This window comes from Balaenoptera ricei, chromosome 2, assembly GCF_028023285.1.
Source record: "Balaenoptera ricei isolate mBalRic1 chromosome 2, mBalRic1.hap2, whole genome shotgun sequence".
Lineage (NCBI taxonomy): Eukaryota > Metazoa > Chordata > Mammalia > Artiodactyla > Balaenopteridae > Balaenoptera > Balaenoptera ricei.
Window position 1 is genome coordinate 17,255,605 of NC_082640.1, and position 26,260 is coordinate 17,281,864.

At 41.5% G+C, this 26,260-nt stretch overlaps 1 protein-coding gene across 6 annotated transcripts in view; it reads right to left on the minus strand.

Annotated features, from left to right (window-relative positions):
- NRP1 (neuropilin 1) overlaps window positions 1-26,260 on the minus strand; it is a 137,746-nt gene that overhangs the window by 111,149 nt on the left and 337 nt on the right. For 2 of the 6 annotated variants that reach the window (XM_059911504.1, XM_059911474.1), the window contains exons 1-2: window positions 25,390-25,956; window positions 21,848-22,022 (exon numbers count right to left, since the gene is read on the minus strand). In XM_059911504.1, the coding sequence (XP_059767487.1) occupies window positions 21,848-22,022; window positions 25,390-25,462 (248 nt within the window). In that variant the 5' untranslated portion in view covers window positions 25,463-25,956. Of the gene's footprint in view, window positions 1-21,847; window positions 22,023-25,389; window positions 25,959-26,260 lie in introns of those variants that run through there. The other 4 variants (XM_059911479.1, XM_059911495.1, XM_059911487.1 and 1 more) reach the window with 4 other exon arrangements.

Below are 26,260 nucleotides of genomic sequence, written 5' to 3' on the forward strand. Positions count from 1 at the left end.
GGTTATGTTTGTTTTAGAGTCGACTTTATTACTTTATAGCCACAGTTCCTGTTTTCAAAGTTGAGGACATCTTTATCCAAGGCATCTCATCTCCCCGCCCCCCTCCCCATCATCTCATCAGAATCTGTCAAATTCAGGCAAAATCTGTCCCTCACCAGTCACCATATTTTGCATTCCTTTCTAGTTAATCACACCCGGCTGTGACCCTAAGAGTAAGAGTAGAGTGAGATGGGGAGCAATCAAGCCATCCGTGATCTTCTTTCTAAGTTGGGCAAACAGATCGAAGTCTGTACCAAAACAGACAAACAAACAAACATTTTTAAGAGACCTGCTTTCCTGTATCGGTCTTATCTATAGAACCCATTCTGCTTTTTAATTACCTGACGAGGAAAAGGGGTGCTTTGAATTCTTATCACACACTTCTCTGTGACTCTCAGCTGGCCCTTACAGACTGCTTGGTTTCATTTGCTATCTCCTTATTCAGATAATCTCCACCTTCTGAAATAGATTACACGCTTTTTAAATCCCAGGGGGGGTGGGTAGTAACATTGTTCATCTCTCCCTTCCACATTCCATAGGTACTAACAGATCAGTAACAACTTCACGTTTAAACTCTACCTAATTCCTTTCCAACTGACAATGGTCAGTACCTTATTTCATTATAATATGGAAACAGTGATGAGGACAAACTGTGTCAGTGTGAAAGGGTTTCACAATCTCCAAGTCAGATTTTAGTTTTAATCTCTAAATCAGAGGTTGATGGTTAATAAGAAGAAAGCAAATGTTAAATGTGATGGAGGTGACGAGAGGAAAGTGAAACTGCCCACACAACCAGACTGGGTGGCGACTTAGAAAACATCTTACTTACCCTTCGGCCATAGCATTTACCATCCTAAGCTGTAAAATATCTATTTACAAGTCCTGCTTTCCCCATTCACCATAACCCCTTCAAGAACAACAAACAAAGCGTTATTGATCTTTCTGTATCCGGTACCCACTAGTGATACTGGCATATTATATACACACACACCCACACACACAATTTTTTTTTTTTTTTACTGAATAAGATCAAATAATATTGGCATGGGATTGAGAAAGAAGAAATGAAGATTCTGATTTTTTCAAACTTTGAGAATCTGTTTTCCGGTCAAGACATAAACGGGGGATTTAACCAAATCACATGAGGAAACAAGCATTTCCTGTGTAATACTTAGCTGTTCTTGGGAAATAACTAGATGAAATTTGGTTAACACATAAACAAAGGTCAAACAGTTGAAAAGAACTGAAACACATTATAATAATTAGTTTAGGAGGTGACCCAAGACGTTTTCAGTAAAATACTTTCCATTTTTGGCCTCCATTCCCTCTTCTTTCACTGATTTGCTTTTCCTTATTTGAATGGAACCCCTACCCCCAGAAGAACTGTATCATCACTGAAAAAAATTGAGAAAGCTAGGAGAATGGGGAAGAAAACAAACCGCATAAGAGACCTTGGCAACATTTTTTCCTTCTCTGAGGTTCTCCGTCAGCCATCTCTGTCTTGATCCGCAAGCCCTCAATTATTTTTATTTTATTTTATTTTTTACTGAAGTATATAGTTAATTTACAATGTTGTGTTAGTTTCAAGTGTACAGCAAGATGATTCATTTATACATATATACATGTATTCTTTTTCAGATTTTTTCCATTATAGGTTATTACAAGATATTGAGTATAGTTCCCTGTGCTATACCATAGGTCTGTTTACCTATTTTATATAAAGTAGTGTGTTAATCCCAAACTCCTAATTTATCTCCCCCCACCCCCAAAGGCCCCAAATTATTGCCTCACTGGTCCCTTTGCTCTTTAGCACCCAGGGCACCAGAAGGCTAGTACACAATGACTGTCCCCTAGCGGCCATCCCAGTGCCATTATCCAATTGAAACTTAGCTTCGAGATAAGCTATGTCTTTCATTACGTGCTCTGGGGAACGTAATGAAACGACTCCATAAACCAATGGCCATGTGATTGGCATTCAATCTGCTCATCTCCTTTTATTTGTGGACCCATTCAGTCGAGGTCTGAATTTTTACAGAAATGCACGGCATCCCTCAAAGATGGCATCAGGCCACTGCTTGAAAGCTTCTGCGGGGAGAGAAGCTCACCACGTTATGAAATGGTCCCTCATCAGGGTAGAGAGAGAGTAGAAAACTACGTCTTGAGTCTAAGCAATGAAACCCCCAAAAGCAAAAGCATCCATACCACCAGATGACTTAAGGCAATGTAAACAATTGAATCAGTTCTTTGTAACTGAAGAGTGATCTGCTGTAGAGCCATACACACCATGATGGTGTGTCCTGCCAGGTCACAAATGAGCGCCTGTGACGTTACAAAGGCCCAATCCACAGCACACAGGGACAGTAGCGGGAATCAATGGTTTGGGTGACCTCGCTGGTAATTCCCTTCTAAGATTTGCTGTCACATATTTAGGTGGGTAACAACTTTTCTAATGTGCTGAATTGCATTTGTACAAACATATGTAATGTACTAAGACCATTTAAAAAATGTGTGAAACTCTTAAGTTAAAATAACTCAAGATTAAACCTGGACATCCCTGGGAAATCATATTTTATGAGTTAGGAGGTTTGTTATGGTGTATTAGGATGATAATTTCTACCTACTGGTCCCTGTTCTACCCTTCGAGATGACATAGAATAAGTTCTGAACCCCTTGGAGGACGCACTGCAGAAGGGCGTGCATGCATCCCAAAGCACCACGTCACGAACGTGCACAACCTGCAACAAACCACAAAGAGGAAACACACCAGAGCTGAAAAGGAAGGGTGGACAGGCAAGGGAACCACTGTTCTGGAGATGAGGAGAACCAAGTTTGCACCAGGGACCCACTCACTGGGCAAGTCACTCACTGTTGAAACGCCTGTTTCTTCAGCCATCAAATAGAAGGATCAGAATGTAAATCTGGGGTTATCTTCCTGGCTAGTTGCCGAGCAGTAGATGTGTGTTTATAACTTTCTACACATTTTTAAAAATGTGTATTATGACTGGAAGCTTATGGTGGGAACACAATTTGGGGTCTTTTAGTAAAAAAGAGTTATTTCTAAACAAAATTTTAACTTACAGCTGTTATACATATATGGGATTTGTGCGTGTATGTGTGTGTGTGCAGGAAGGTTATTGTTTACACTAATCTGCTAGGGTCAAATCCATTTTTTCCCCAGCTCTTTGTTACTTGCTTGGGCTGACTGGGCACACACTTCTATTATTGGCAGAGGGCTGTCTACATCAAGCTCACATTGTTTCTCTAGCATAAATAAGAGAGACAGAAACAATGAGCATATAACCACTGCTGGACTCAGATGTGGTGTTTATGAAGGCAGCTGCTTTTGCATTCTTGGGGTCAGAAGGATGTGTGCGTGCGTGCGTGCATCTACGTAAGAGCCAACAGCCCTTGAAAGCAACATCCCTTCATCCTCATTGTGCCAGAAGGATTCTTCATTCAAAGCACCTTCACAAGAGAGGTAGACAACCAGGGAAATAACATGATAAAACATATTTTATCCCCCTGGTCAATTTACAAGTTTCTTTGACAGATAATTGCTAATTATCTCTGTCATAGTAGCATTACTTAGGCAGTTACACTTGGTGTATTTCCTTAGTGTTTTACACCTTTTTAAAGGTAGTCAATGATGTCTTTTAGCTGCTCTACAAAGGGTCACCTAAGGAAAAGCAATTGTATGCTTAACATCTGGGAAAAATATTGCCTGTTGGGTAGGTTCCATGAGAACAAAGTTATTTCTCAGATTTTTCCCTTCCGGCTTCAGCTTTGTTTTCCTAGGAATAGTGCAGTAACGCTGGAATTAATGAGTGACGGAGCCCTTGATTGAATCAATATTGAGTGAAAGTCATTTGTATACATAGATGTGACTCTTTCCGTGGGAGTCAGAGTGAATTTCTCAAGAAAGTGCCAAGAGAAGATGCAAGGCAGACACAGCTGCCTGACAGAGGCAGACAGAAGCCTAACTTTACAGACCGTTCCATACTCCACATATGTTGAAACAACAGGCTGATTCATAGTTTCCTTGCTTAGTTTCCAAATTGCCTTGCAACAGAAGCAGATTGACTCCCTTCCCTGGTCTGTAACTGGGATTCACAATCCTACAAACTCCAGTCTTCAGAAAGGAAACACTGCAAAGCATGGCTCCCAATTTTTGATAGCCACAAATTCAGATGTTTTCACAGAACAGCAAAATTTTCAATTAAGACAGGGGTTGGCAAACTATGGCCTGCAGACCAAATCTGACCAACTCCTGTTGGTTTGTTTTTATAAATAAAGTTTTACTGGAACACAGTCATGCCCATTCATCTACCTATTGTCTATGGCTGCTTTCTCATTATAATGGAGGACTTAAGTCATTGAAATTGAGATTGTTTTGCCAGAGAAGCCTAAAATATTTACTCCCTGGTCCTTTGCAGAAAGTGTGCCGATTCCTAATTTAAAATATCAATTTATGTCGTAAAAATATCAATTTCTTTAAAAATGTACATGTAATTTTAAAGTCAACATCACCAACTTCCTTTATCCCTGAGAATAACCCTCTCAAAGCAAGCTGGTAATTTGTATCAGGAGTCTTATTACTATCATTGTTCAGTTCAGGAACCATACATCTAGGAATCTCTTCTAAAGAAATTCTCAAAGATACATAAAGACATGCATACAGATGTACAACTGAGCATCGTTCACATTTGCCTGTAATTCTGAGTAACTGAAAACAATCTAAATATCCTAAGCAGTTTGGGTTAAAATTCTCATTTTGCAAAGTCATGTGACTTATAAAAGATATGTTTTAAAAACTATTTAAGGACCTAACATAAAATGCTTAAAATGTAATTTTTAGAGAAAATGGTAGGATAAAAGGTGTCTATAAAGAACCATCTCAATTTTTTAAACATATGTATATCTCTAAATGCAAAGAAAAAAGGCTGGAAAAAGACATATGAAAAATACAGACAGTGTTGTCTTTGAGTGCCAGAATTATGTGTGACTTATTTTCTTGTGTTTTTCAAATATTTATTTAAGGGAAAAATATGCAGCATGGCTCCCTCATACATATGCAAACTCAGTGTGTGTACATGTCTCCATAAAAGGCCTATTGTGCAAAACAGAATATGAGGTTTGCCAAGCCACACAGAACATTTTTATTTAGAACTATAAAAAATTGTATTTTTTTTTAAAAAAGAGAATCTGCAAACCTTGAGTTTTAAAAAGTGATTCTATGGAATACATACATTATACTTCATTTAAAACAGAAATTAATCCAAAAATTGTCAATGGACTTACAAAACAATTAGGTTTTGAAATTTATTTCTGATAACTCTGTGCTCAAGAAAAATAAATATGCATGCCTTTTTATTTAATTAACAAAAATGTTTGTCCCAAATAAAACTCTTCTCTGCCATTCTGTGGTTAGCCCATTTCCCAAAGAGGCATGGATTAAAGATGGCAGATTGGTAAGCCTTGTGATGGTAAGCCTTTGTATGGATTAAAGATGGCAGATTGGTAAGCCTTGTGATACCACTTTTTCCTCAAGTCCACGGCAGGCACTGCAGTCCATTCTGCTACTTTTTTCTCGAATGCACTCCAAGTGGCAACTGCTAATCAATCAGCAGTATCACGCGAGAGCAAACATATCTGCCACCCTCCACATGGCGACATAACGGGTTTGGCAAGTTAATTCTTAGCGCCCTCCTTCTCTTAAGACTAAATGGGGGACTTACCTGGTGGCGCAGTGGTTAAGAATCCGCCTGCCAATCAATGCAGGGGACACGGGTTCGATCCCTGGTCCGGGAAGATCCCACATGCCGCGGAGCAACTAAGCCTGTGCGCCACAACTACTAAGCCTGCACTCTAGAGCTTGTGAGCCACAGCTACTGAGCCCGTGTGCCACAACTACTGAAGCCTGCACGCCTAGAGCCCGTGCTCTGCAACAAGAGAAGCCACCGCAATGAGAAGTCCGTGCACCGCAAAGAAGAGTAGCCCCCGCTCGCAGCAGCTAAAGAAAGCCCGCGTGCAGCACCAAAGACCCAACGCAGCCAAAAATAAATAAATAAATAAATACAATTTAAAAAAAAAGACTAAATGGTCAAACCCTTTTTTATCAGCATTGAACTTGATCATCTTACTTTGAAAGCAATAGAACTTTGTGTGTATATTTCAACAGCATCTCAAAATGTCTGAAATGGGACCCACTGTCTCGTTTCCTCGACTATTGACATTACCGGTACTACTGTTTTTTCAGACCCGAGGATGGAGACATTTAATCATTAAAGTGCCAGTCTTCAACTCCACTCAAATCCTATCACGGGTCAAGTTCTGACCACGTCTCCTTGAGGATACCTCTTTCTTTCTATTTCCATTGCCACTACTTAACGTTCAGGGAGTGATGGGGATATTTCGGGGGAAGAGATGAAGATGGAATGGTAAGATGAAACATCTACCCATTTACTTAGTCACTAATATTTTTATCAAAGAATTATTATTTTTATGCCCTGGCTAGAGATATCAGGTAGAAAAGATCTCATACAGCTTCTTTCTTCCCTTTCTGTTGAATTTGTTCCACTTGAAGAGCCAGTAAAATGGCTGGTGGGGCTATAAACCAACTCCAAAAAGTCATAGCTGACTGTGTTCAGTCCCCACTGAGATTCCTGTATATGAATCACCCAGAGGCCGTATCCCCAGCAGCCCTGCTGAGCTGGCTTTTGGCAACGTATACTTTGAAGCAACCCCAAACCATCCTGGGACGCTTTGGAAGCCGCATGCTCACTCTGCCACATCCGGTGCTTCCTGAGGCCCGTCACTCAGGGCCTGCTGGAGGGTGAAACGGGGATGGACCGGGACCAATAATTTCAGGCAAAGAAGACGTGACCTGAAGTCAGAATAGCCAGTCAGTGCCAGGCGTGGAGAGGAGGCATCACCGGTCAAGTATTCGGGGCTGGAGATGAAGTGAATTTGAAAAACAAGAGCAGCTCAGCTGAGGGCTGAATCAAAGCAGGTCTGGAGCCCCAGCAGAGGGTTACAAGTCGAGAGCATCAGAGCCAGGAAGAAACTTGACGCTCAGCCAACAGTTGCCTCAGCCAGACATTTTCTACATGCATCTTGTTTGGTGCAAGAGCCAGGTCCCCAGGGGGCCTGTCTTGGAACTGCAGGGGAAGATAATGAGGCTCCACAAGCTGGAAGGGCACAGAGGGCACAAAGGACACTCCTGCTGCTGCTCTCCTTTGTCTATCGTTGTCTTCCTGGAATGTAAGCACCATGAGGGCAGGGCGTGATGCTCTAAACCTAAACGGTAATCGGCACATACTACGTAGTCAGTACATGTGTAGTGAATGAATGAGGCAGCAGGCAACAGCTGAGCTATTAGAGGAGGAATTCTGGTGTCCAAATAAACAATGCTTTACAAAGTGCCTGAATTTATCCCAACTTTCAAGTTTGTGAGTTCTGAATTTATTACCATGTGTATTTTTTTCTAAGTCTATGTCATGACGAATGTTTAACAGTGAACTCGTGTTCACCATCCATCTCAGGGCCTGTGCAATCAATACATAAACCAAGCCCTCAGACAACACTGATAAGAAACATGAATAGTTTAAAATCTCAAGGTCAGGCCCAGGAAAACTGTAATGACAAAAATAATGGGGCTTGACAGTTCGAGTTCTTTTTTTAGGACGGTGTTTAGAAATACTAGACATTTTTCAATTAATGCTGGGAATTAGCTAAATAACTTTAGACGTTAGTTCACGATTGATCATTTGCTTTAACAAAAATATGGCTCAGGAGGACCAAACAGAGGAGAAAAGTACAATTAGTATGTTCATTCATTTCAGGTCCTGTTTACATTTGCATCTTGAACGACTTGGGCTTATTTTTTTAAACTAAGTTTCCTGCCTGTAATAGAATCATTAACATTCATCTTTATTGGTAGCGCATCTGTGTTTAAATTCTTCAGAAGCACCTAGTCAAATGTGCTAAGGAAAGGACAAACATAGAAGGACAGCAAATTTTATCCACATCTCTACCCCTATTCAGCCTTTGGCAAGCTGCTTAGTCTTTAAACATTTGGGTGATTTCATTCTAAAATGGGTCTGGTACAAATAAACAATTTCCCAAGGATGTGTGAATTAACCTGAGGTTATAAAGAGTTTTGAAATGATGAAGTGCTATCAATGCTAAGTCAAATTATGAAATTACACCTTTGCAAACATGCTATTGTGGGAATAAATGAATCTGAACATTGTATTTACAGTGTGATTTGCTTCTGAAATAGAATATTCATAATGGGCCTCAGCAGGCGACAACAAAGTGCCATCTTATCTCCTGTTGATAGACCACAATTTCAGAAAATTATTTTTACAATGGCGTCTGAATAAGCACCTTAATTCAAGGTTGTTTTACAAATAGATACATAGCTTACACTGCCATGGAGACATAAAGAGTGAGGTGGGATTCATGAACAAAATCGCTGTTGTCATTCCTTTGTACTTTTGCCAATGTAATCTCTGTTCTTTACAATCTAATTTTAACAAGCTATGCTGAACAAAAAGATAAGGTAAAAGCTACTTCTGTGTCAGTGATCAAACCCGAGTTTAGGTTAATACTCAGGTTATCAACTGCAGTTAAATTACCCTTCGAACTTGGCCTGTGGTTCACCTAGTTTCAAGAACAAACAACTCATTCCTACAGAGAATTTCCGTAGCCTGCAAATGTTATATTCAGCAACAGCAGAACAATAAATGAGGCCACATTCCTAGTTCTTTTAAATAAATGATTCCCTAAAACAGGCCTGTTCATGGGTAAGATTAAGGTCTAGGTGAAAAAGTGAATGATTCCTTGGAATAAATGCGGCCAAAATGGAGTTTTAAAATGCCTGACACAATTGGGGGGTAGAAAACAGACATGAAATCTGTGTCTTGGAGGAAAAAAAGCAGTAGGCAGAGGCTGTGTTGCAAAAGGCAGGGAGGGTCTGGGCTGAGCTGGGGTAGCTTGGAGAGGGAAGTGGGAGGGATGAGGGGGTCTTGTTAAAAAACCAAAGAAAGGATCGGGAATCAGGGCCAGGCTGAATGGTCAGAAAAGGTATGTTTGGAATTCGCTCTCGTGGCACCAGGGTTCCCCTGCATAAGCTGAGTCTTGCTATGTTAGCGGCAAAAGGGGCTCCTTGAGCAGGACCCATCCCTCCCACCCTACAGACGAGGAAATGCAGGTGCAGAAAGATGAAACCCGCGAGCCCACAGCTGTTTGGAGGCTGTCACTTCTAGAACTCAGGATCACGGTGGGTTCCTAGAGGCATCACGTGTGAAGGCCACACCGACCACTAAGCCAGTCTCCGGAGGGAACTGTGAACGTGAAAACACAGGACGGACCCAAAGGAGAACAAGCTGAGGGCATGATCCGCTGGCCCTCTGCCTCGGCCCCAGCTCATCTTTCCCCCGCAGGGAAATGGTAGAGCTTATCATACGAGTCGTTCTATTCTCTGGATTGCAGACAAACCTGAGATGTGAGAGTGAAGGGGTGCTATGGGTTTCCTGACCAGAGATGTCACACAAACATCCAGAAATACCCCCGAGAACTCGTGTAAGGTCATGGCCTCGGGGAGGCAGCAGGAATGTGGAAACTAGCCACGGTGGCTGAGGTGTTTGCTGTTGTGGGCGTGGCCATGCACCTGCTACTCCTTTGTCCCTCCCTCTTGGGTTGGCGCTTGCCTATTGTGACACACAGCTTTAAGAAATGCTTAGGAAACACTGTTATGGTGAGAAAGGTGAGAGGCAGGGGAGCAACTGAAACCCCTCTCTGTCCACTTCAGCGAACGCCTTGGGCTGACTCGGCCTGTCTGCTCTCCAGGACAGCATCTTGACGCGGCTGCTCTAGGACACAGGGCTTGGTTTGTAACCTGGTGACGTGGACAAACGTATTTACAACAGTCAGCACAGGGTGCATCCCGTGTTGCTCTTTCTAAGGGAGAAGTGCACGTTCCACATCCTCCCCAGCAAGCCTGCTGTGAAGTTGACGTGCATTTATTGGGGTTGCCAGCTGGAACGGAAGAAGGCTCTAAATTATTTGTGTGAAATTTATGTAAAGGTGGTTTGGATGTGAGCCCAGAGAGTAATATACAATAGACAAAGTTTACAGAGTTGTGATACAAAGTCCCAAGAGTTTGGGGATCAGATTGTGGAGATGACTGTGAAACAGAAAGAAGAGATTTCTGTCAAGCGGTACCTCTGCATCTTTTTTGAGATTTAGCTAAAGCTACTCACATGTAGAAATTCTAGGCTTTTCAAAGTAGAGGTTTTTAGAGGAAACATGTACGTTTGACTCCACTACCCAGGAAAATGAAGGGTTTACCCTGTAAATGAGAAGTATAAGGGTGCATGTTCGTAGTCTAGTTAAGCTAGAGCTTTTCCCGGGCAGCTGACTCGGTTCTTTGGCGCTAGGTGAGCACGCTGAGAAGGATGTCAGTCAGCCAATTCAATTCGGCAAATATTAATTGAGCAGCTGCTACAGGCAAAGCACTGTGGGCGGCTCCGCCAGGGCTGGGAAACACTCTCAGCCTCTGCTCTGGAGCATCTTCCAAACTAGCTGGGTGAACAGTAGCAGAATATTAATGATTATGACCAAACACAGAATACTGGAAGGAACGTTGAGTGATGCCTAAACATAGGTCTTGGGGGTGTGTCCGAGGACAGAGGAAGAGACCACGTTTCATCAGAAATGGCGTTCAGAAGGAAGCATCACTGCGGGTAGGGCCAGATGATGGGCCACACGTTGACAGGGAGACGCAGGTCTGTGTAAGGCACTGACCCCTCGTCCGTCTGGGAAGGAAACAGCCCATGAAGAGGCATGGGATAGGAAAGCAGGAGTGACTGTGAAGAACTCCAAGGCGGCCACTTTGGTTGAACATAAAAGGGAACCACAGGAGAAAGGCCAGAGAGGCAGGTGGGAGAGACATGGTTTCATTCCTAGTTGAATTGAACTCGTAATGCAAGGCTGAGAAACACAGATGAAGCAAGGGGGGAATGGGGAACTCTCCATGTTTCTAAGCAGGGGGGGAGAAGGAGGAAACCCCATTCCTGAGGCTAATGTGTCAGCACCAGGGATTGGTTAACAAGTGTTGGAATTTGAGTGCTAACAGGAGAAACATAACAGAAAAGATAGATGCGATGGATATTGTAGTTACGTGATTTAGAGGCTTTAAACTGATGTGCGGGATAAATAGAAATCAAGAGACGCCCCAGAGTCTCAAGGGTTCTGGGCCATGTTGTGCAAAGGTCGAAGAAATTCAGGCCAAGAAAAGGCCAGTGGTTTGGGGCATGAGAATAGGCATTGGAATCTAACATCTGCGCAAACAATTCAGTCAACTGGAGGGGAGAGGACTTAGGCTGAGAAGGGTTAAGGGAGAAAGTGGAGTTCTGGGGTGTAGACACCACGTTCAAAGCCCTTGGCAGTCATAGGAAAGGGAGAGAGAGGTGAAAGATTAGTCTGAAGAGTAACAGGTCCAAGGAGGGCTTCTTTTACTCACGAGTGGAAAGTCCTACAGAATCTATTGGACCGGGGAGGCCCACAAGGTCCCACAAGAAATAAAGAAAAGCCCTTCTGCTGGACCCCCAGCCATACACAGCTGTGGTCATTTCAAAGGAAAACAGTGCTGGGGGAACTCTGAGAGGCTGCAGACATCATTTTTATCACATACGAACATTCTTGAGGGTGAGGTGGCGAGAAGAGTCTAAAATAGTAATCTCTTCTCAGCCACTATCCTAAGGGCCTTCCTGCGGACATGCTTTTCTTCGAGGTCACCGAGAATCACCCCCTCTGCCCGGCCCCACTGTTGGGAAATCTGTCCTAACCAGAAATGGGGGGAAGAAGACGGCAAGGTGAAAGGGGCTGAGGCTGCTAGAAACTGAGGGAAAGCGGGGAGGATGGAAGGGACCATCAGTTTTAAAACACTGATTTTCCCAGCTGCTTTTCACTATGAATTTATAATACAAAATCCATGTAGTTTCCTCTCTCTTGGACACAACTGTAATGGCAATATTTGGTTTCACTGATTGGGAAGAACGGACATCCCTGTTGTAATAACCACCATGACACTGGCTCCCGCCTTAAAGGATGGGCTGGTTTCCCATTGGATTGTACTGAATATATTTATAAGTCCGAAGGCACACCTTGGCAAATAATGGCTCTTTAAAGGCCATTAATGCTATTATCAAGTTTGTGACACTGAGATAGCATCTTCCTTGAATTTTCCAGAAACTCCACCCATCCAGATTTTTATTTTTTACTTAAAAAAACTTTTTTTGGAGTATAGTTGATTTTAAATGTTGTGTTAGTTTCTGCTGTACAGCAAAGTGAATCAGTTATACATGTACATATACCTACTCTTTTAAAAATTCTTTTCCAGGGCTTCCCTGGTGGCGCAGTGGTTGAGAATCTGCCTGCCAATGCAGGGGACACGGGTTCGAGCCCTGGTCTGGGAAGATCCCACATGCCGCGGAGCAACTGGGCCCGTGAGCCACAACTACTGAGCCTGAGCGTCTGGAGCCTCTGCTCCGCAACAAGAGAGGCCGCGATAGTGAGAGGCCCGCGCACCGCGATGAAGAGTGGCCCCCACTCGCCGCAACTGGAGAAAGCCCTCACACAGAAACGAAGACCCAACACAGCCAAAAATAAACATAATAAATAAATAATAAATAAAAAATTTAAAAAAAAATTCTTTTCCAATATAGGTCATTACAGAGTATTGAGAAGAGTTCCCTGTGCTATACATTAGGTCCTTATTAGTTACCTATTTTATATACAGTAGTGTAGATTTTTAGAAGACTGCAATTATTACACACTTAACCAGCCAATTTATTATAAGAACATTCAGAAATTCTTGTTGGCTGAATACACGTTGAGCATGAGATACCATCTCTATTGTGGATGTGTGCCGTGCTCTTGAAATATTTATGTGTCTCCTCCCAAGGATGCAGACTTTATTGTTTACAGTCTGAACTTATTTTAAGGAAGAAAACCTGCGGATGCAGTTCCTGTTAGAGCAATACCTAGGCTTTATTTAACATATTTATCTTGTATTCCTAAGATATTTCCACCTACATTATCTCATCCACGTTGTGTTATTAAGATTGGGAGAGAAAGGAAAGCATTTTGTTTTCTTCAGAAAGAGAAAGAAAAAGATTAATTGAAGCTGTGTCTAGGTAGACACAGACCTTGATGTATTTCCGTCTCCCTGAGCCATGCTGGTTAACACTGTCAAACCACAGTATTAATGGTGGCATAACCAAGCCATTCATAGACTGCAACCCAGCTGTATGACCTGTGTTCTGTCTCATAGATGGGAATGCACGGCAGAGGGGCAATTATAACCCACGTCCCTAATTCTCACCAGAGCACTTTTTCCCAGGGAGCTGCTAACATGGTCCCCTGACAATCAGAAATCCCCAGTTCGTGTTAATGAGCTAACACACACATCAGGCATGATGCTAGCACAGCTACAGAGGGAAATGAGGATGTGCTTTGAAGGACTGAACCAGTGTAGCCTAACAGTTACTCAGTAGTGGCCTCAGCCAGGGACAAAGAAATTGGCACTGGAATAAAAGGTAAGGAAAATGCAAATTATTTTCTTTGGAAAAAAAAAAAAAAGGAAACTTCCAATCAGTGCTAACTCCCCCTACCCCCCGCCCCTTCCCTCAGCTTAATGTCAACAACCTTCGATGAAAAATCAAGTTATGGGCTACCCCTTGTAGGTGCTACTACACCTAAAAAACAACATAATCCTGAATCAGACCAAGTCAACCCAGTGCCACCAAGTTTGTGGGGCTCCGTGTCCTTCATTGTCTTTGAGTCAAGAGTGTTCCCTTTTCTTTAGATTTGGAAATTTAGTGCTTTCTAATTTTGTAAAGCTATCTAGCCAGGACTAAGATTTTGACCACATCTTAACTTTTGCCGTGCCATTTCACTGACCAAGGGTATCTTACACAATAGCTGGCCTGCTCACAGTATCTGGTGGTTACAGAGTCAGATGAGGACTTGAAATCGTGACTACACTGACTGGCCTTTGCCTCCTCTGGCTGTTCTAAAGAAATGTAAGAACTCGAATGGGGAGACATTCAGCATCCTCTTTCAGACGGGACTTGGCTGTGCTCTCTGTGACATGCCAATCTATCACAGAAGCAACAAGCCATCACCTCCAACCTGTCCGGCTGCTTGTACAAGTGTCTGAACAGATAGAAACAAAATACTCCGGAGCATTGGTTTCTTCTCAAAAAACACTCTTCTGTTTCTCATAGGGACTCAGTGCCTTGAGCAAACATTCTCTCTTTAACCCTTACAGAGTCACAGTGGCCAACACGAGTATCGAAATCTTACAAATAGGGGAGCTGTGGGAAAGTAAAATTTTCTTGCTATTTGCCTGAAATTCAGTGAATGAGGGGTGTTTGCAAGAGAACCCAGTCTTCTTACTCCTGGGCTTGTGAGGAGCTGGTATACAGCTGGTATCTCATATGCCCCTTGAACTAACTGTATAAATGGAAACTTTGTGCAGCCTGGTTACCAGGCCTTCAAATAAATATTGTATTTATGTGTGTTTTGTGTTTTCAAACTCCATCAGCCGAAGGAGCCAGAATTCAGATACTCCCCCTGCCGCATCCCACCGCAAATTTCATTGCTAAGACAAGTTTTGACTCAGTGGAAAATCATCAATTTGTTGGAAGTTTCTGGGCACAAGGCTTCACTGAATTCAAACTAAGAGTTTAAAAATTAAGTCCTTCCTCAGAATCAGCTGGTTTGTATTTAAATTTTTGTGTGTTTCATAGAAGAATACGGCTGCTGAATAAAAAGTAGTCTAGTGGTATTTCATTCGAATTTTCGCATTCAAAAAGTATATCCCAAGCCCTTTCGATCACAAAGATGGAAAGATGTTTGGTGCAGCAGCTGAGCATTTGGGGTCAGTTAATTTCACTTTTCTAAGCCTCAGGGCTATCATCTGCAAAATAGGGATGATAAAAAGATTAAGTGAAATGAAGTCAGATGGAGCACAGAGTGTTTACTGAGCACATGGCGGCCGTAGAGGACTAAGCAGCAAGAACCAGCCACGAAGACTCCTTTCTATCAATGTCATGTGGCAGCCTGGAGGGGAGGGGAGTCTGGGGGAGAATGGATACACGTATATGTATGGCTGAGTCGCTTTGCTGTGCACCTGAAACTATCACAACATTGTTAATCGGTTATACTCCAATGTAAAAGTAAAAGTTAAAAACATTAAAATTAAAAAAAAGTTTAAAAATTAATAAATAAATAAATATTCTTTTGATGATTTAAATTAAACGAGAAAAAACACGTTGACCATAAATACGATATAAGATATGCGCAATACAGACCTGGGCTTGATGAGGAGAAAAACTATGTTACAAGCAATTGAATGGACAGAAGCCAAAAGATTTTTTTTTTTTTTCCCTCTCCGTGCTTCTGCAGAATTTAGCAGAATTCTGAATGAAAGCAGTTCACCTTCTGTGCTATCTGTAAAGACTAAATGACTTCAGCCATAAGCCATCATAATGTGTTTGGTGTGCTTCACAGCCAATCTGAGGGTTGTCCCGACCTTGTGTCATCCTAACGGACCTGGATACTGGACACAGTTCAATCAACCAGAGAAGAGCAGGAAAAGTCTTCTTTGGAGGTGCTATGTTCTGCCAGGTCACTGACTCCTACAGTCAGGATTGATTACAAACACCCAATTAAGAGGCATTTGGAACCTGATCTGAACACTAATCTTGTCTCTTGTTTTTCTTCAGGCTTAATGATCAGCCTTGATGAATACTACAACGACCATTAGTTAAGTCTATTTTATAGTCTCTCTCACAAGCACACACACGCACATATGTGTTTGTGCACGTGCTTCTCCGAAGGATGTCAGCACGCATACAAGTATCACGTTTTATGCTGGAAGGAAAGGAGCTGATAATACGCATGCCGGCTGCAGGCATATGTCTCCCTTGGATCAATTTTGAAGTGCCGCCTCCCCAAAGTGAAATCTGGTTGGAAATGCCATGCACATGTTGATTCAATTGGATAAGATTTCAACTAATCTTCTCATAAAGGTTGCTTCTCTCAAATTACAGAAATGCCCAACACACAACAACCTTGAAATACTCAAAATTCATTATGATCCAATGTGATTGCTTATAGGAAGAAATAATAAAGGAAATTAATTTTATTAAACACATGGAGTTCTGTTCAAATTAAATCAGTGCTAATGCGGAAAGAAATCAAAAGGAAGAAAGTAGATAATTATCTGCTTGAGCAGCAACCAAGGATGCTGCAGGTGGTAGCAACCACACTGACCTCCGCTGTTCTGAGAAGAGTTCATTTTTACCCATTTAATAGTTTTTTAATTGAATTTAGCTTGGTGGTGGTGCCTCTCACGTTGCCCATGTTGGGAAGTTACTTGAGATCAAAATCAGCAATGAAAAGATGAGGAAAAATAAAGCAAAGGAAGATCGCTCTGAATTTGCCTGGCATAAAAAGCAGGCTCTTGGACCAAAAACTTTGTGTTTATTTTAACATAACTGTAGTATAAGCAAGAACTATATTTCTATAGTAGTCACCAAAAAACAATTAGAAAAAATGCTTCAGTAAGACTGTTTTGGGATTAGAACAGTACACATTTTTTTCTATCCCCATTCCAAAGAGTTTGGCGATCTTCAAAGGATAGTACATCCAGACTTCAAGACTATAGATGAGTTTTGTCTGATTTTGAAATTTATAAAAATGGAATTACACAAGTCAGGATGGCAGCTGCCCTTGAGGCCAAAGGTCAGAGACTTAAAGCGGACAGGGGGTGGCCTCTTCCTAGGAAGCTGGACATGTTTGCTCTGGTTCGGTTCCATGGGTGTGCTCACTTTGTAAAATTGTATCAAATGTTACACTTACTTTGTATATTTTTCTAGATATAGATTATAATTTAATATACTTTTATACTTAGTATAGAAAAAAGAGAATTACTTTGGCAAAAAATACCCACTGTTTTCCATAAAACAAAATCTTTGTTTGCTTTGGTCTAAGTGATGCTGTAAAACCCAAGGCTAGGACTAGGGGTACGCCCATGCCTCAGATACAAAAAAACTCACTAATCAGGATAAATAATACTTTAATGCAATTTAAAAAAATTAAAATTAATGCAAAAATCCATGCTGAACAAAGTAAAGATGAAAACAAAAAATATAACTTAGGGAAACCAAAAATGGAACTTATAGTCCCCAAATTCCCTATAAACAACAAAGTTACCATTGTATAATTACATTTTCAGGAATAATCAGATTTGAGGAACTAAGGGAAGATTAATTTGCATTCAGTGAGTTTATAGTCTATGAAAAATAAATGGTGTTTCAAAGTTTATGACAGCTTAGGAAATTTTAAAAGTAGCATTAAAGACAATGTGTGATTTATTCCAACAAAATCCCCAAACTTGAGTATCGTCTCTATTTAATTACAGTTTTATTGTGTTTAAACTTCATATGAAGTTACAAGAGTGAAATCTTCCTTTGATTGCACTGAATTAAGAAAAAGACACCAATTTATTGGTTACACAAAGAAAAGGCTACAAGTCTAAATGATAGAAAAGCATTTATGGGATGTTATAGCCTTGCGTCTTGGTGAAATCCTGCGAAACAGCCCTGACAAATCAGGCAGTGAAGTCAGGAAGTTGTCACTCAGAAGACCTCCCTTCTCCCCCAACACCACCACCTTTTTAGACTCTCTTTCTGGAGCTTCACGTTCATTTTCCTAATGTTTTTAACCCAATGTCTGTGAAATTTTTATTGCTCCCCAGATGACATCTGATCTGAATGTAACCACACACCTCTTTGCTCAGCAGTATTTGTCACAAACCATTATAAATTATCATGCTGATAGTTTGCATTGCTGGGAAACCGGAAAAGCTCCATAAATTCTAACTACTGTATCAATGACATTCTTGTTTATTATGCAGATATAAAGTTTTATGAGAGTCAAGATGGCCGCTTTACCACCGAAGGAAACTCCTGTGGAGTAAGACCCAACCAGCTCAGTGTAAGTACTGAAAACCATTTTCAATGCACAATGAACATTGCCTTCTGACCAACACTCTGCAGGTGGGTTTTTCTTTCTTTTCTGCTTTTAACTCTGCTTTGACACTTCACAAGCATGGAGGAGTTTGCTGGTGCAAAAGAGAGAAATCAGATTCCTCCTTTTCTTCTCCATTCAGAACATTCTATAGCCACCTCTGGTATCAACATCACAATAAAACCAGGCAGACTAGTTAGCTAGTCTGCTTTCTCCCCCCCTCCCCCCCACTACATCCACCGTAAAAACCTTTTTGTCAGGTTAGCACAGGTTAATTATGTACTGGGCCAGTCCTGGTGTTCTTCACATGAAAATTTGTGATTGTGTGCATTTCACTGTATGGTTAAAATTATGAGAGAATATTTTAATTTCATGATAAAGAAAACAATAAATAGAAATAAAAATATTTTTCCTACCAGAGCTTGGCTATTTAATGACTTATTTATTCCTACACTCTAAGAAACAATTGTTTAATTGGGTCTCCAGGATGTTTTGCAATAAGCAAATTGTGAAGGAATCAATTTCTTGAGCTTTCCCATTATGAAAGCTGACTATTCAAATACCGACAGTTTCAAGAGAAATGCGGGATGTATTATATGCGGATCATCCCCATTATTGGATTAATATATTTAGTTTGCTTAGTTTCCTATGTCCAAATATTCTAACAATCACCAAGTTGTTAAAGATATCCTAAGAATGATAATAACTGCTTCTGAGAGGAGCTTCTAGCTTTTCAAAGGGCTTTCATATCCACTACCCTATTTTATCTTACTATAAAACGGGAACAGCAAGTACTTTTTACTGCTATTAGACATATAATATAGCAGAGACAGGGAAAGACATTAAATATCTCAAATAAGACAAACGGCTTGTTCTTAACAGAAATGATAAGTAAAAGCTTACCAGTTCTCTGAACGTGATGTGTCATCTCAAATACATTTTTGGAAGTAGCTTAATATAAACTTAAAAACCCCACAATCCACCAAAACCCCAAAATCTATACTTTTGCACATCCAACATAAACTTTGGAAGTCTATGAATTTATTCCTACAGGAGTTTCTGGTGCTTTCCATTTTGCTAGGGAATTCTAACCACCTGTAGATTTTAAAGCTGTGGATTCTTCTCACAACCAAAAGGAGATAATTGCACCACATGTGTAGAATTTTCAGCTGCAACCTTCAACAATAACCAGGAGTCATGTGGACCAGTCAGGAAAGATAGTGATGGCAAATGTCTTAAGTTGGTCTTCCTATATCATTTTTGGAATTTTCATTGATAAAACAATCAGGGAGCACCACTTGGAAACATGGCACAAAGATATTTTCCAGGGCCATAATCTCCACTGACCACATCAAGCTAAATGTATCAGCCTTCAAGACTCGGCAGGAGATGGCTCCTTCACAGAGAACAAATACTCACTTGCTACAATTAAAAAACCACCTTATTCTGTAGCATTAAAAAACAAAAACAAAACTCACCATCCTAATTAAAGAAACAATCTTCTTGGCCTTGTCAGTTTCTTGCTGATATCACTTAAATGGCCCCTTACTCTGAGTTATAATTATCCCTTTTCTAATCATCTTTAAATAACAAAACTAACAAAAAAGTTTGCTTCCCCCATCCTACCATACTCTACCTCACATCATGATATGGCAGAGAATTATTTAAGGCTTGCTGTGTGCCAGACACTTGTAAACACTTTACACACATTATCTCATTCAACTGGCTTCCCCTTCTTACACTCCTATGCAGTTGGGTGCTGCAGCCAGCTCACACCAGCTCATGAGAACCAGATGTACACACTTCTTTGCAAGTCTGTGCACAGTGACATCACTGTAGTTTGAAACTGGCCATGGTGGGAATATTTACACTACAGAAATCGGCAAGTATCACAGATCAGGACTTGACCTATCCCCTCCCTAGATCCAGTTGTTAACATTGACCAGCACACCACTGCTAATAACTATTCTGAATTCTTTAACTATTATATTACATATATACATGGTCAAAACTCTCAGATCAGGAATTAGTAAACATGAGTTTACTGAAATCTAATAGCACCTTATTTTGAGGAATAATGTTATTACTTGAGTATGTTTTACCAGAGTTTCTTAAAAATATCTCCTATAACAGTTTAAGTATTGGCAAAATGCAAAACATAAAACAAAACAAAATAAAATGAAATGGAAAACAAGTCTCCAGTTTGTCTAGGTGATTGACATTGTAAAAACCACAATACAGAATACTGGCCAAAACAAACAAACAAACAAATTCCCTGTTTCCAAGAAGTTACTGGCACACTCTATTAATGGCAACTTTCACACAAGATTAAAAAGTCAATATAATGCCCTGAAGCACTTCTGAATCACAGAAGAAAGATTCAACTGAAATTGGCATAATTTTACCTGCTGTAGTGTTCCACTAATTATTTGGAAATTGACCACCAGGACATGAATGTATGCTAATTCTCCAGGCATCAGATGTTGAATTAATCAGATGACCTCATCTCCCTGACCATGAAAAACTAGTTTACCCCACCAAACCAACAGGTTCTTGAGGACTTCTTGCAGGTGGGAATATTTTCATACTATTCTTTTCTTCTCTAAAAGGGTTATGTGTTGGCAAAGAAAATATTTTAAATAATGAAACTGACTCATTTTAAAACTTGGGAAAACATATCAGTCTTTGAGAAACACTTTAGAAGTGAGATTTAAATAGATTACTTTCCTTTGCTAAAACTATTTATATATCTAAACATCACTGAAGGTTGATATTCAGGTTCAAGTCTCTGGAGAGTACACCATGTGCAGTGTGCCAGAACAGGAGGACATAGATAAGACAGAGACAGGTGGTCTGCTGCGTGGATGTCCAGTGAGAAAAGCAAATTTGGATCCGAGTGGACTGCCGCTTGCAATGTTAAAACATACTTTCCAACTGTGGAAAGCAAAACCTACACACAGTTCTTTCATACGAAGTGAGGAAATATAATTTAGACTGTCCCTCTAGTGAGGATGTTGTCATAATAATGAAACCTGGTATAAGTTGATGCTTAGTAACTTAACCATAGAAGGAGATAGGAATGCTAAAGCACATGAACAAACATTATATTCATCGTGAATTAACAGTTCTTTCAGCATTTTCCATAAGAGACTTGCAATCATTAATCTACTATAAAAATCCCTCATTAGACTTACCCTATATTCCTCATTTTTTTTTCAATGACAATTTGCTTTGGTCATTTCAAACTCAGTAAGATAAACACAGTTCTTAGATCACAAAACATGCCCCAGATTGGTTTAAAAAAAATACCCGACCTCAATACCCGTCTGCCAATGCACTATATGAGAGTGACCTACGATATTTAATAAGAACTCAGGTGAGAGTTTGGGTTTCTAATTCTTCACCTTTCCAGGAAAAAAAGACACATATATACACACTTCTCAACAAAAGAGTTCCAAAACCAAAAGTGTTAACAGGAAAAAGAATATGAGAAATTACACATTTAAATATAATCTCCCTGGTTTAGGGCACTCAGAAATCACTTAACATAATTTAATTTCCATACCATTGACACATGATCTGGCCTAGATCAGAATCCCTCCTGGATCCATTTACATTCTAGGTGGTTCACAGACTTTCCCCCCATAGACACCTGCGCCCACTAGATGGTGCTGTGGCGCCCTGTTCAAACATTCTCACTTACTTGCAGTCTCTGTCTTCCAAATCGAAGTGAGGGTTGAAGTTAATCATAATTCTCTGATATGGGTCAGGAGCCTGAATCAGCCATTCACATTTTTCACTTGGGTGATAAGAATGAGGATAACCAGGAGATGTAAGGTACCCGGGGCTTTCAATTTTTATAGTATCTCCACATTTATCTGCAATAAAAATAATACTTTAGTAGACATTTTCCTGACAACCAGTTAGGTATTCTAAATTTACATATAAATGACCGGTTATTAAACGTTCCATAACTTTTTAAGGGGAGCTCCAAGAGGCGCTTGCAGGTCCTTCAGGTGGCGCCGATACCAACACGCCACCAAAGGACACTCTTTGATCTCAGGAAGCCGGTTCAGGAGGAAAGTGGCCTGAGATCTGATAGGACCCCATCCCCCCCCCACGCAAAGTTCCCTCCCAAGAAAAAGGTCTTCCAGCATTAAAAACATTAAGTCCCCTCAATGGATGTTAACATGGTCCCCAGGGAGCTTCTGCTAGACTTAATTATCCCCCCAGAAGTGTAATCGCATTAAGGAGTGAGTTCTAAGTGAAGGCGACTAAAAGATGCTATTTGACCCTTTGTGTTGCTTTTTGATGATAAGCCTGGTCTGTGTCATTGATCAGTGGGGATTGTCATCCAGGATTTCAATTGGCTTAAAGCCAAACCTTTTGTTGTTGTTGTTTTATCTTCCCATAAATCTAAGTGATTTTGAGTTATCTCTGCTTTTGAGATCCAGATCATCAGAGAACAAAGTATATGTGGTGAAGCAGAAATAATTCTGCTCTACTGCTCCAAGGTTGCTCAGTCTTGGAGACCAGATCAAAGTAACTGGGCAGAAAGAAAAATAAATAGCTACACAGCATTAATTCTAATTACCTACATGGTGGAAAAAAGCTCCACCACATGGAGGTCTGGGTATCACATAGGATGAGCTATACTGTCACAGTTTAGGAAAGGTGAGCTAACAAGTTTTGGGCCCTCCTTTCAAAAAACCCAAGAGCCAAAGTGATTCACTGAGAGCCAAAGAAACCAGTCTCTGGGCTGCTTTATTGTTCAGTGGGGACCCTCATTGTCACTTTTCATGATGGATTTCATACTGGAGAGCCTCAGCCTGCAATGCTGCCACATTTATTGATGCTTATTTCGAGCAATAAAAATTTGGTGCATAAACTATGTAAGAGGAACAGGTATGAAAGCAGTGAAATATATAAGCCTATCAATCACAAATTTTCAGTAATGGTATATATAGATTTTAATATTGCATCTAATAGATTCCCTGTGGAAAGAGAATGGCATTCTTTGCTCTCAGCATGAATTTATAAATCTACAGAATTTTATTACAGGAAAACCAGGTCAAATGGAAATGAAAGATGAAGTGCACATCAAAAATGTATAAAGCTACATGCATTACAGAAATCATTTCCCATAAATTAAAAAGAAGACAATATAAATTACATTGTTTTTCTCAATTGCTAGATGTTTTTGACTTTGTTTCTCAGACTGGGGGTAGCCTTATATGGGTTTCCTTTGCCTTGGCTTTTAGAAGCTTAAGGTTTGCCAAGAAGAAATGATGTTGTAACCGGAGTTCAGAATCTCAGCTAATGATCATATTGGACTCTGTTACGTGATTCTGCCGAGGCTCTTGCATTATTTTAAATGTGTAGAAAACTTGGAAAGCGACCCCATCTCATTAAGTCTCCTCCAGCTCTGTACAAACATCATGGCAGTGTCTGGCATCTGTTAGACGGGTGAAATAAAACAGCACTGCTTGTAGCCACTCGACAGAGTCACTTCAGAAGACATTTAGGTGGATTCGGTACCACACCAGAGCTCTTTAATCTGTGACTTCTGAGAAAGTGACAGTGTAATAAGATAATGCGGACTCCTAGACTCCCTGGCTCTGTTAAATCTCTCTAACAGTTGATTAAGAAAGAGCAGTTTCTAATGATTCTGGACCATTAGTCCTAAATAAGGTTAATGAATTAATTTAGCAGACACTGATACTCGGAGGAGGTGGACATGGCTGGAAGAGGTCTGTTGAGCTACAGAGGCATTAACTGGCTCTGGTCACTGCAAACACAGCAACATGGGTTTAACTAGTCAAGTCACCGAATGAAGCTCAGGGTCTCAGCATTCCCCAGATTTCTGCTAAGAAAATTAAGAAGTATATATATTTCTTATGTATGTACATACACATACACTCACACACACAGACATATGGAGCTCACAACCTAAAGTCTGAAAGCTATTTGCATTGGATTTCAAATCCATCCTATGAACGCCACCACCGATTTAATCTCCGGAGTTGTGGAGGCAGAGTTTGGGTTACTGTAATTTCTAAAGTCTAACCACTTGAGCTCTTTCAATTGGAGGTGAATGTTATTTCGTTCCCTGCCAGACTATAGAAAGATGCCATCATCCGAGGTTCATTAATAAATTGAACTCCACATTCACAATTGTGTGTGTGCGTGTTTTGCTTCCAAGTGTATCTTTTAGAACACTGCTTGGTAGCTGTTGGGGAAATCTATTGCTTCAATCACGAAACCTCCAAAAAGCATATTAGAAAGATTAACTTCCATCGTAAAGATGTGATTTACATTCCTCTCGGTATGAACTCCTCCACTTGTGGTCTCTTATTAAAACAATATACCACCGTAAGTAGCGGATGGTCTTTCTTTCTAATTACTCTGATTGAAATCTAAGCCAGACAAAAGTAAATATTTGATAATTAGTTAATAATAATTGCTGAAGACTTACTGTAAAGATAATGCCATCCCCTTGCTTCCACCTACTTTACAGTGTAAGTCAAACATGCCTACAACCAGATCCCATTTTAAAACACATTATTTAGGTTACAGGATACTGTTTATAACCCAGCACGGTCTTCCATTTACTTAACAGTGAGTGGTTTTAAAAGCTAAGTGGAAGCTGCAACTAGGTTGGGGATTTTCAGATATCCTGGTGCCTTACACTGTATATATCAGATTCCTTTATTGACACGATGTAACTTTCATTCATATTCCAGACGGATCAGGACCATTTACAAAAGCGGAGGAGGGAGTTACATCACCAGCAAACCGCTATCTCCTGCAGGCACCCACCAGAGGAAACAGTTCGGGGGAGCTGCTCGAGAACCAGGAAGTTCTCCTGGTAAAGTGTTCATTAACTTTCAACAGTCATCAGATTTTTGAAAGGGAGTCTCATCTAATTGCCTTTGGGAGGAAACATTATTAAGATAATTGGTGTGCTGCTCTGGGAAGGTAAGCAGTTCTGCCTTGTAGCAGAGGTAGGAAAACCTCCACGGCCAAACAACCAACTTCAGGAGGGAGTCAGAGCACTTGAAATCTCCCTGCCCTACACAGACTTATCTTATTGCTTGATTTCTCCGCCTGGATAAAAGTTTCCTTCGCCCAGGAGGCGGCTCTCCCCGGTGGATCCCGGCAACTGGGCGCGGGTCCGGGGTCCGGACGCGGGCAGCCTGGAGCCGGGTTCACCCCTGTGGCCGCGCGTCTCCGCCTGTCACTTACCGTTGCGAAAAGCGCCGGCCGCCGAGAGGACCAGGGCGAGCGCGGCGCACAGGAGCGGCAGCCCCCTCTCCATCCTCCCTTCGCTGGGTTCCCGGGCAGACGCGGGAGAACCGAACGTGCAGGGAAAACAGAGCACCGGGGCGATCTCAACAATCCGGAGCGCTTCCACTTCTCCCAGAGCTGTAAAATCCTCAGTCCGTCTTGGAGAAAGGAAAGCGGCGAGGCAATGCCGTGATCCGAGAGAAACCCTCCTCTTTTTGTGTCTCAAGTCGCCTGCATCCTGTCATTTAGCTCCGGTTTCCTCTCTCTTTTCCCACACTTGTTCCTCTTCCAGGAGCCACTGCCCGGGCCATGTCTCAAAAAAAAAAAAAAAAAAAAAGGGGGGGGTGGTGGTGGGAGGAGGAGGGACGTAGAGAAACGCACACCAACGCCAATTTCCAGAAAGAAAAAAAAAAAAAAAATCCGGCTTGTTTCTGGACCCGCTGGAGCCGAGGAGCTGGCGCCCAGGGGAGGTCCGAGGTGTCTGCGCGAAGGAGAGGAGCAAGCAATGAAAAGATGAGCGGGAGACGGCGGAGTTCCACCAACTGCACCCCTGCTTCCCCCACCTCCTCCTCCCCTCCCCTTCTGGAGCCCTTCCCTCGCTTCCTCCCGCCCCTCTCCCCGCACGGGCTCGCCAGCAATGGCCTGACAGGAGACGGGGAGGAACAAGTTTCCCTCCGTGTGCGTTCCCCGTGCGTCTGTCCGTCTCTCCCGCAGGCCCTGCTGGGACCTTCCCGGGAAGGGAGGCGCCGGGGGTCCGCGCCCAGGGCGGGCTGGCGGGTGTGTTTGGGGGACTGGGCGTAGAGGTCGGTGGCAGCGCCAGGGTCGAGCT